The 11773-nt window shown below is 36.6% G+C and overlaps 1 protein-coding gene across 1 annotated transcript; it reads right to left on the bottom strand.

Annotated features, from left to right (window-relative positions):
• Positions 1-382: 382 nt before the first annotated feature.
• On the bottom strand, positions 383-898 carry LOC149140199 (protein LYK5-like). The gene has a single exon (XM_089450924.1). It carries the CDS (start codon positions 896-898, stop codon positions 383-385), a length of 516 nt encoding a protein of 171 aa, XP_089307050.1.
• Positions 899-11773: the final 10875 nt, after the last annotated feature.

An 11773-nucleotide genomic window follows, 5' to 3' on the forward strand; every position in this document is an offset into this window, starting at 1 on the left:
GGAATGAATTGAAGCAAAACTCAAGCAAGCTTCATTGATGGTAGCTTCCAAAAAGGATTGAGAATAAACATGTACAACATTCGAATGAATAGGTACAACATTTAGTAATATTTTGTCGTATCACAATTTTTTGTGAATAAGGTTGAGCCTAAAGTAAGTACATAATTGGATTCACTATAAGGAAACATATCTTCACATACCTTATGTGAAGAGAAAAGAATGTAAGTCACCTTCCAACCAAGCCTTCTTGAACAAGTGGAGGTCGACCCTAGAACATCTAGATCGACCCTCAACCATCTTTTTCCTAAAGAAAGTAGTTTGATGCCGTGCTTATTCCATGTGTATCTTGGCTCGGATAAGTAGGCTTAGCCAAGTCCCCAGCTCATGCTATCCATTTTCTCGACCACACCAAGTGTTTGGGATTTCTTAGAAGTGGGCAGTCCAGGGGACTGCGGTGCAAAATAGTTGGTTTGCCTGAGAGAAGCTCCAGCATGACGAGCATGGCAACCCTGGAGGAGAAGATGTCAAGCTTTGGAATCATGAGACCATGAGAAAGATATTTGAGCACCATGTATCTGTTCATTCCATTCGCATGTCTGGTCAGTGAAAAGCCGTCTTCTACAAATTTTCCCACACAGAAATTAACAATCTTGGCTTGGAAATTTTCATTGACAAGAACATTAATTCTCTTCATGTCCTTGTGGACGTAGTAGGACATGTTGTAATTGTGAAGATAGCTAAGCGTGTCTACCACATGTAGAGCGAGCTCCACTCTGCATCTCCAGGTCAGAAATGGTGAATTGTCGTGAAGACGCTCGGTAAGAGAGCCATTGTCGGTATACTTGATGATGAAGTATGAATGTGTGTTGAAGAAACAAAACCTTAATAGGCGAACCATGTTGAAGTCGTGGAGCTATTCAATAATTCTAACTTCGTACGAGATGTCGCACTGTATTTTCATGATCGTCATCGTGGTTTCGTCGATGATGTGGCAGTAGACGGAGCCATAAATTATATGAAGTGAATTGAAATTCCTGGTGGCCACATCCAATTCTTTGAATTCATACTGTGGTAAAGTTTCCCCATTTTTCATAATCCAACAATAATCTCGTGAAACATAGTTGCTGGCATTACAGCTGCCTGATTTTCTATCTTGATTCCCGAGCTTGGTTGCTTGGTGAGGTGCTGGTGTTTTCTTTTTCTTAGTAGAGGACCTAGTGATCATCATTGTTAATATTTGTTGTTCCTCTGATTGTATAGAATGACGAACTTGGTGATGTTAGGGCACTATGATCCATGCAGAAAAGACCTCATGAACCAGTCTTGAATTTGTGGGTTGAGTTTCCCTAGACCTAGACAAAGGATGAAATAGAGAACTCTATTGTATGCAACTCATGTGTGGCACATAGGTTGTGTTTTTTTTAAATTAGTTATTTTAAATAAGTGTGTTATTTCTTTTTATTATTCATTTCATAAAGTTAAGGAACACTTCCCTACCCACACACATGGTAACACACATATGATAACATGCCAGGATTGCATGTAGTCCAGGTGTCTTTGTTCTCATATTTGAGGAGAAATGATATCGTAAAGCACGTACCCCATATATGTGTGCCTGTTATGTAATTATGCAATTCTAATCTATCTGTCAAATTGTATTTGGCCCAAATCAACATCTGGAAAGCTAGAAAAGCATATCATAAGCTAGGAAGGAAGAACAAGACTAATGGTAATCCCATAACAGAAGATGCTACTGTCATAAGTGCTCTCACCACACTTTTTGATAAGGTCGGTGATACACAAAACTTGAGTATTTGCCTCTAAAAAATATAAGCACCTCTGGCTAAAAGGCAGTGGCTATAAGGCAGTGCCTTATGTAGGAATGAATGCTTTTTAGAGTTCTAAAACGTTATTCCCATATTTGCAATGTAAAATGTTATTCCCATATTTGTCGTGTAATCCACCCATAGGTGTCCAGGTGCCACCATTGTTTCTTCGTTTATTTATGTTACTATAATCCCATTTCTATTTGAGTTACAACAGATTGTCCATTGGCTACAACCTATATGACCACTGCAATGACATGGCTACTTGTTCGTGTACGCTAAACATTGTTTGGGGAGATATTGCATTTTTATTTGCCCACCCATTTTAACTTCTATTTGTAGGTCATGGAAAGCTCAAACTTACAACCAAGAAATGATAGCGCGTTAAAAATTCCTAGTACAAGAGATATACTGTTTTGCATATACAATACTTAAAAATTTCTTTCTCAATTCTGTCAATTTAGTCATAATGTTTTCAAGTTAACATTTTGGGGGTTTTAGATATTCTGTTTTGGCAGATTTAACAAATGTAAATAGACCTAACCCTTGTTGCAAAGAAATAGACGTAAGCCTTGTAGCATAGAGAAATATATATATAGTTCCTCCACGTTTCTAACCCCATGTGCGATATAGATAGGAGACAAAGGCTATGGATGTAGTGATCAGCTTTCTCCAAGTATGAAAATAGGGGAACCTTGTGGATGTATAGCATGATAAATGTAAACTTGATAATGTTAAAACTAGGTTGAAAATACATGATAGATATTGTAACTCTTCTTAGTAAATATGTTGATTTGTTTCCATGAGGTTTTTCAGATATAGAAAGCATGGACAACCTTGAGCATATATTCCCCCTCCAAACCCTTTTTCTTCTATTACCACTATGCTTTTCTACAATTGCAGTGCTAGATATGATCTATCGTGAGCTACCCTCACAACCTGGAGATGAAGATGTTGCCCACCCAAAAGAACTAACATAAGTTCTCGAATCACCCTTCACTACTCCCAAAGTTACTACCACTGCTATGTTCTGTACTTCACAGTTCTATTTGCATATGTAGTTTCTATGTTCCTTTTTAAACTTATATCATTTTCTTTTATAATATTTGATATATTTATAATTATCTAAATCTTTAAATTTACTTAGTCATAAGTATAAGTATTTTTTGTAGTTAATTTCATTTTTTTTCTTGCATGCTTATCATAAGTATCCATCTTGATAAAATATAATAAAAGGAATAGGAATAAAAAATCAATCAAACTAGAAAAGCATGGGCCAAAACCAGTGCTTGATTATATTTTTTGCATGGTGATAGGGTGAGGTAGTGGACAAAAGTTGCTTTAGTGACTTTCAAGGAACCCTATGCTTTAGAAACTGTTGTCCTTCTTAGTGTAAGTATCATTTTTTAGTTTAAAAGTGTTTCGCAATTATAATGTTTAAATGGTAAATTATAGTTTTCGTTTCATGGTATCAACCTATTATCTTGCATTCTAAATATAGTTTTTGTTTCATGTATCAACCTATTATCTTGCATCTGCTAAAAATACTAAAGTGAAAAAAAATGTAGGTTTTTAATGTTTTTGGCTTGTTTGAACTAGGGAGCAACAATCCTAAAATAAGATGTGTATATAGTGGCATGGGGAGGATCATAGGAGGAAATTAATCAATAGGAAAAACAAATGATAAAATTTCATGAAGAGGGAAACACATTAGGAGTGCATTCATTTACTTATTTTTCTCATATATATATATATATATATATATATATATATAATGTGTGGAAGAACAATGTTCAAATAAATAAAGAAAAAACCTGTTTGATCAAAATTGCATTAATGCTAAACTTAGGTCTAGACCTTAATTACTGTACCATAGTCATTCTGATATCATTTATGGTCTCTATATGTGTCTATATGTTCCAATCATTCATTTTTTGTTTTGAGTTCTTTGGTAGATGAGTACTATTGATGGGCAAACTATAGTACTTTTATTTTGTTGAATCGTACCAAGGTCAAGACTACCTCAAAAGCCATTTTACTCAAGGATATATAGCTCTCAAATAAAAACTTAAAATAAGATTTTACTTATAAAAAGAAAGGAAAAATATGGAAAACAAATTTCAATTATTTTGATGGTTTTGTAAGGACCAAAGTCTTAAATGTAATTTCGTGTATAAACTTACCTATTTAGAGAGAAGGAAGGCCCTATTATTGAAATTCTACTTATTCCTTTAGTTTTGTAAAATAGAAGTAGCTTACCAATGGAAAAAAAAGAGAAAATCAAACTTTAGATATTACATCAAAAGTTTAGAAAGTCACACGTTTTAGTCTGAAAATTGATTTTCTCAATTAGCTTATAATATTTTGTTGTTATTGGACAGTTTGAAGTCCTTGAGCATCTTTGTTCGATTTTGCTACCCACGCTGTAAAAGTTGTTACAATAATGCTTTCCAAAGGGTATAACTTAGGAAATCATACTTTAAGAAAAGCCAAAGAGTTAGACGAGAAAGTGATGGACACTGCTGCAGCAAACGTGGCAGAATTTGTCAAGTTCTTCTGAGAGATATCAAAAGCAGGTTTGATTGCAGCTGGGCATGTAGCTTGCAAGGCATGAACAACAGCTTTAAACATCAATTATTTTGCAGAAGGAGCCGAGATGGTTACTCGGGTTCTTGACAGGGCAATGCAGAAAAGAAGTAGAAGTGAAGTATTATGCCACTATCTAACATAAATTAGAACAGTAATGAAGTGGTGTTGGCCCTCAAGCTTATTTGTCTAATAATTAAGTACGTAATATGCAAATTTTTGTCCGTAAGAACATGTGAGCGGGTAAGAAACTGCTAAAAATATTTGAAAGCATCTTCTGTAATCACGAACATGCAGCTATACATGGTAGAGTCAAAGTCGTTTGTGGGAATGTGCGATATTGTGAAATATGTACTACCTGCAAATAATAAACACCGGAGTTTTTTTTATTATGTCCAGCAGGGACTATCGCTGCATGCAACACCTGTTATATTAAAATACTGCTTCACCGTTGACCCAATAATATGTTACGTTATTTAATTATATTTTTAATTGTTAAAATTAATAAAAAAAACTAGTGAAACGGCTTCTAAAATATACCAATCGTATTATTTGATTTGAATATATTTACGTTTACAGTTAAAATTTCGTCTTCAAGTATAAAAAATCTGTGAAATGGATTTTAAGAGATATTAATAGGTTTGATTTAGTTCCGGAAAATATTGTTTATGTTATTTTAAGTAATATTTATATGGTTGCTTAATTGTTTTTTATTTTGAATTTTTTTTAGCATTTTCTTAGAAATATAAGTGCCACCCAATTCTGCATAATTTAAGTATTCAAAAATTTGTTTAGAAAGTTAATTCATTTATATATATATTGAGAATAATATATATTAATAATTAAGCAAATAATAGTTGAGAATAATTAATATTATTTTGATATTAATGGAGAAAATAGTTACGTTGTTGTAACTTTCTCCCTAGTTTGGAATTAGTTCCTATAGTTATGGGGTTTGGGTGCAACTTCCTATTTCCTAGTATTGTATTTAATGATGTAATCTTTGATTGATTAATGAATAGAGTGGACGAGAGTGATTTCTCAAGTTTTGTCAGTGTAGATCTCAGGTGCAGGCCACACCTGAGAGCTACATCTCTTTCTTTTCAATTTTGTTCACATTTTATCTTGGTATCAGAGCTCAGCTTGAGTGAGCCTGATCTTTTGTCACTTGTGTGGCGGAATAGCCTGTGTGGCTGGAATAGCCTGTGTGGCTTGAAGTGCCTGTGTGGCTGTGTGTACACGAGAGCTGTGTGCTCAATTGAACAGGTGGACTGCAGAACACATGGCTCGGACTCGGAAACTTTTTTTTTTCTGAGTGGAAAGGCGGATTAGTGCGGATTTTGCGCTGACAGTCGCGCCAGAAGCCTGATTAGCGCGGATTTCAAGGGATAAATCGCGCCAAAGTGCTAGAAAACTCGATTAGCGCGGGATTTTACCAGGAAGGTCGCGCCAATTAAGGGATACTTACACCATTTTTTAATTAGCGCGGATTTTTTGCTCGGGGTTGTGCCAAGGGGATCTATGATAGTGTGAACTTCATTTGGCGGTTTGCAAACGGTGTAGATCGGCGGAGTTACAGATCCGTCCGGGAGAGACAGATCGGGAAAGCGCCAGAGGAGATCTGCGGGAAACCTCAACTTCGTTTGGTGATCTGCAGGGAGAGCAGGATCGACGAAGTGGCAGATCAATCCGGGAGAGGTGGATCAGATCAATTGTGATCAGATCATTGTTTCGGCTGTGTTGAAAAAACTGAATTTGCTCATTGGAGCGGGAGTGCCAGACACTGTAGATTGGTGGCAGAGGTGACAGATCCATCTGACAGGTATTGTTTTTTGTTGTTGTTAAGTAGATTCACAATGAGTAATACGATGGAATCTTACCTTAACGAATCTGGTAAACTCAACGGGTCTAACTTCACGAATTGGAAGTTTAAGATCCAGACCCTGCTCGAAGGTGCGAATGCTTGGACTATAGTGACAGGCGATGAGCAGAAGCCGACTGCAACCACACAGAAAGAAGACTGGGAAAAATGAGAAAACAAGGCCAAAGTCCTGTTGAAGATGTCTGTGAAAGACAATGTCATTGCACACATCAGAGATTGTAAAATGTCCGCAGAGATTTGGACAAAAATCAAGAATCTGTATGAAACCCAGAATGCAAACAGAGTTTTGGCTCTGAAAAGCAAGCTATTTTCAATGAGAATGGACGAAAGGGAGTCTGCTACTGCATTTGTTGCGCGAATTAAGGATGTTAAAGACAGATTGGGGGCCATTGGAGTGGCGGTGGCTGATGAAGATCTTGTTACAATTACAATGAATGGAATGCGTGATGATTTCCAAACCTTCATCACTGGAGTCTCGGCAAGGGAGAAAACACCCACGTTTGATGATCTCACTGCGATCTTGCAGCAAGAGGAAGAGCGACGGTAGAACCTGAATCTGAACCCCCAAAGTGACGATCTTGCGCTGATGGCAAAACGACGACTATCTAAAGGGAAGCAGTCACAGCAGCAATCAGTCCAGAAAGGAGGAACAACACATAAAAATCACTATCATAAAGGTATGCTTGCAAATCATTCTGAAAAGAAATGATTTTATTGTGGAAAGAAGGGTCATATACAGAGAGATTGTTATTATAAAAAGCAGGCTGATGAGGCAAGGAAGAGACAGGTAAATCCAAAACACAGAGGATATTTTGTTGAATAAGAAGACTACAGTCATGAATTTCGACTGTTCACAGTCGACTATGCCCTTTCAACATCGAATGAAGATGACATCTGGTATGTCGATTCCGGAGCATCCTCTCACATGACAGGTAATAAGGAAATTTTTAATAGTCTTGAAGAAATTATAAATGGATCAAAAATATATCTAGGGGATGATAATGGATATCAGATTAAAGGTCATGGGGTGATTTCAGTTAAGTTACCAAATGGAAAGATTAGTCACCTTTCAAATGTTTTATATGTACCTGGAATAAAGAAAAACCTGATATCTGTATCCATGATGGCTCATCAAGATATGCATGTCGAATTCTTCAAAACTCACTGTGTGATAAAGGATTGCAGGAATGAAATTGTTGCAACATGCATGCGAGTTGGAAGCCTATATAGATTGGATGCAAAAAGTATATCAAAGCAAGCCATGGTTGCAGGAGAGTCGACAGCTGAACAACTCTGGTATCAGAGGTTTGGTCATCTGAATATGCAGGATCTCATGTTGTTGCAAAAGAAAGGTATGGTCGAAGGTCTCCCCATCTTTCGTAATATTCAGTTAAACTGTGATGGTTGTGCCTTAGGAAAGATGCACAGAGAACAGTTCCTTGTGCATGATAGGAGGATGCAAACAGAAATCTTAGAGCTAGTGCACACTGATGTATGTGGTCCCATGCAGACAAGGTCGCTAGGGGGAGCATACTATTTTTTGTTGTTTACTGATGACTGCACTAGGTATTCATGGGTTTATTTTTTAAACAAGAAAAGCCAGACTTTCCAATGTTTTAAAGATTTCAAAACCCTGGTGGAAAAATAGTTTGGAAAAAGTATTAAAATTCTCTGATCTGATCAAGGAGGAGAATACAAATCAAAGGAATTCATGAAATACTGCAAATCTCATGGGATTGTTCAACAGTATACAGTACCGCACACACCACAGCAAAACGGAGTTGCAGAGCATAAAAACAGAACCTTGGTGGAATGCGCAAGGAGCATGCTGCAAGGTAAGGGTCTATCTAATACTTTTTGGGCAGAAGCGATAAATACTGCTGTATATTTAAAAAATAGAAGTCCTACTAGGTTTCTTGGCTTCAAAAGGAGTTTTGAAGCCTTATATGGATTTAAACCAGCAGTAAACCACTTAAGAGTCTTTGGGTCAAAGGCATTTGCACATGTACCCAAAGCTGATAGAAAGAAACTAGACCCTAAAGCAGTCAAATGCATCTTTGTTGGTTACGACATAGAGTTTAAAGCATACAAACTGTTCAATCCCGAGTCTCGTAAGACATTTGCAAGTAGAGATGTAGTCTTTCATGAACAGGTACAGGAAAGGAAAGCTGATGTTGGAGATGATTGGCACATTCCATTGTTGTTGGAGGAAAGCAGCGAGGATGAAAGGGAGCAGGAACAGGAGCAGAAAGAAGAGAATGAAGAAGAACAGCAAGAAGGTGAAAAAACAAGCCTAGTTATGGCAGAGGAAAACAAATTTGAGGTAAGTCCCCTACCAAGGAGGTCAGGTAGGAAGACTCAATTACCATTGAAGTTGAGAAACTATGAGTTGATGTCAAAGTTTTTGAACATTATAGAGCCCTCTAATTATAAAGAAGCTAGTCAATTTGAGGAATGGAGAGCTGCAATGAATGAGGAGATGGAATCAATTCTTAGAAATAATACTTGGGAATTAGTAGAGCTGCCTAGAAACAAAACACCTATAGGAAGTAAATGGCTGTTTAAACCCAAAATCAATGCAGATGGAAGTATAGATAAGTTAAAAGCTAGGTTGGTTGCAAAAGGATATTCACAGCAGGAAGGTATTGATTTTGATGATACTTTTGCACCTGTAGCAAAGCTAAATACAATCAGATTACTTATTGCTTTAGCTACTAAATGTAATTGGGAATTACACCAACTAGATGTTAAATCTGCATTTTTAAATGGTGATTTAAAAGAAGAAATTTACTTAGTACAGCCAGAAGGATTTGTAAAACAGGGGCAGGAACAACTTGTTTGTAGGTTGAAAAAGGCTTTATATGGTTTAAAGCAAGCTCCCAGGTCTTGGTATGAAAAGGTTGATTCTTTCTTTATAGAGCATGGTTTCCATAGAAGCTTAAATGACCCAAATTTGTATACCAAGTACAATGATCAGGGGCAGATTATTTTGATTTCTCTATATGTGGATGATATGATTCTAACAGGAAATGCAGATGACTTAATCAGAGGAATCAAAAGGCTCATGGCACAAGTCTTTGAGATGAAAAATCTCGGAAGCCTTAACTATTATCTGGGATTAGAAGTATTCAGAGATACTGGGCAAACTTTTCTTACCCAAGGGAAGTATGCTAGAAATCTGTTGGAAAAGTTTGGGATGGATCGGTGTAGATCAGCAGCGACACCTTTGCAGCAAAATCTGAAATTGAGCAGTGACGATGGCACTAAGGAGGTAGATGCCACAATGTACAGACAACTGGTTGGCAGCCTGATATATCTTACAACAACCAGACCTGACTTGGCATACTCAGTTAGTGTGTTGAGCCAATTCATGTCGAAACCGCGTGAAAGTCACTGGACAGCAGCAAAAAGCGTGTTGAGGTATCTTTGTGGTACTGTTCATTTTGGTATTTTATACACTGATGTATCTGATGTTACTCTAGCAGGTTTTTCAGACTCAGACTGGGCAGGTAACTTGGATGATCGAAGGTCCATCACAGGTTATGCATTCAACATAGGTTCCGGGGTCATAGCATGGAGCAACAAGAAACAAAGTACTGTAGCTTTGTCGTCATGTGAAGCTGAGTATCAAGCATTGTGTGTAGCAACATGTGAAACGATCTGGTTGAGGAGACTTCTCAAGGATGCACGGAAAGAACAGAAGCAACCCACTTCGATCAAAAACAACAACCAGAGCACCATCAAATTAGCATACAATCCAGTGTTTCACAAAAACACCAAACATAAAGACACTCAGTGCCATTTTGTTAGAGAAAAATACAGTCAAAAGAAATTGTTGTTCAATATTGTAAGACTTGTGACAATGTGGCTGATATTTTTACAAAGCCTCTTGCACGAGTGAAATATGAATTGTTTAGAAAGATGCTAGGAGTCCAGGAGAACCCTTTCTCCATAAGGGGGAGTTGAGAATAATTAATATTATTTTGATATTAATGGAGAAAATAGTTACGTTGTTGTAACTTTCTCCGTAGTTTAGGATTAGTTCCTATAGTTATGGTGTTTGGGTGCAACTTCCTATTTCCTAGTATTGTATTTAATGATGTAATCTTTGATTGATTAATGAATAGAGTGGACGAGAGTGATCTCTCAAGTTTTGTGAGTGTAGACCTCAGGTGCAGGCCACACCTGAGAGCTACATCTCTTTCTTTTCAATTTTGTTCACATTTTATCTATTTAAAATTTAAAATTTAAATTATTAATTCCAAAACATAAAATAATTAAACAACTATTAACCACCTTATTAAAATAGATGAACTTCAAAAATATTTCTTAATGTTAAAATCATCAATATTTCACTACCTAACCAACCCAAAAAGGCACTAGAGTAAAGTTGACAGGAGAGTGCCAGCCATGGTTAAAAATAGTGAAATCCGTGTTATAAACGTCTGTTTTCGTCGAATTCTTATCTGTTTACATTTGAAAAGCATACGGGATTCCCTCACGATTTTAGTTGGCCCTTCGGTTTATAAAAAAGAAAAATTACATTTAATCTTAGACAATACATTGTACCCGAGTCAAATCAACCGAAATGATTACAAAATGCTAAAACGATCACAATATTCGTGGAAGATTGGAATCACGAAAAGTAAAAGTTCGACAACATGCTAGGCGGCTAGTTAAATATGCATTTTATCTTTCTTAATTTTGGCTTTACAATTTAAAAATACCAACACCACGGATTGGTCCTCAGCGATAACGACAACTTCAGCTGGAGTAGAAATCGAGTCGCTTTCTCAACGCATCCAACTCAATCGGGCAAACCCTGTATCACAGAGATCCAACTAAATAGTTTACAAAAGAATTTTAGAAAATTCTGGCGTGGTGTAACAGTTAAGTGGAGAAATTTGGTCTCCAAAATATTTAATGGTCCAATCACTATATTCGCTTAGAACTATAATTAGAAAAAAATACACAAAAATAAGTCACTATATTCGCTTAGAACTATAATTGCAAAAAAAAACACAAAAATAAGAAGTTGAACCAGATCACCTGATTACGCTAGATTTTCTGGTCCTTCATCAGCATCCTGTCGCCCAATTCACCCTATTTAAGATACTCTTCTCTCGTTGGTCGTTGCATACCCGTTCTCTTTTCTATAAAAGGCCCACCACAGACGGATGCATTAGTCAGTTGATGCATCAAGGGGTAACCTAGCTTGTTACTTCCTCCGGAATAGGTATTAAACGTTTCCTTTGCTTGATGATGATTTGTGGACAAATGTGCTTTACACGCAACTAACTGACAACCAGCTTATATTTTCACAACTAATAACGAAGAAATAAACATGATAGCACAATATCGAAGATGGAAACAAATCTTCTTGAAATCATTAAGAAGCTGCAGAAAACATATATAGAATAGTCATAAGAATTTGTATATGGTCTTGTTTAGTTTTTTTTTAATGGCTAGAGTCAGTAAT

This window comes from Pinus tabuliformis, chromosome X, assembly GCF_031772625.1.
Source record: "Pinus tabuliformis cultivar Carrire ecotype Pingquan chromosome X, CPIR1, whole genome shotgun sequence".
NCBI lineage: Eukaryota > Viridiplantae > Streptophyta > Pinopsida > Pinales > Pinaceae > Pinus > Pinus tabuliformis.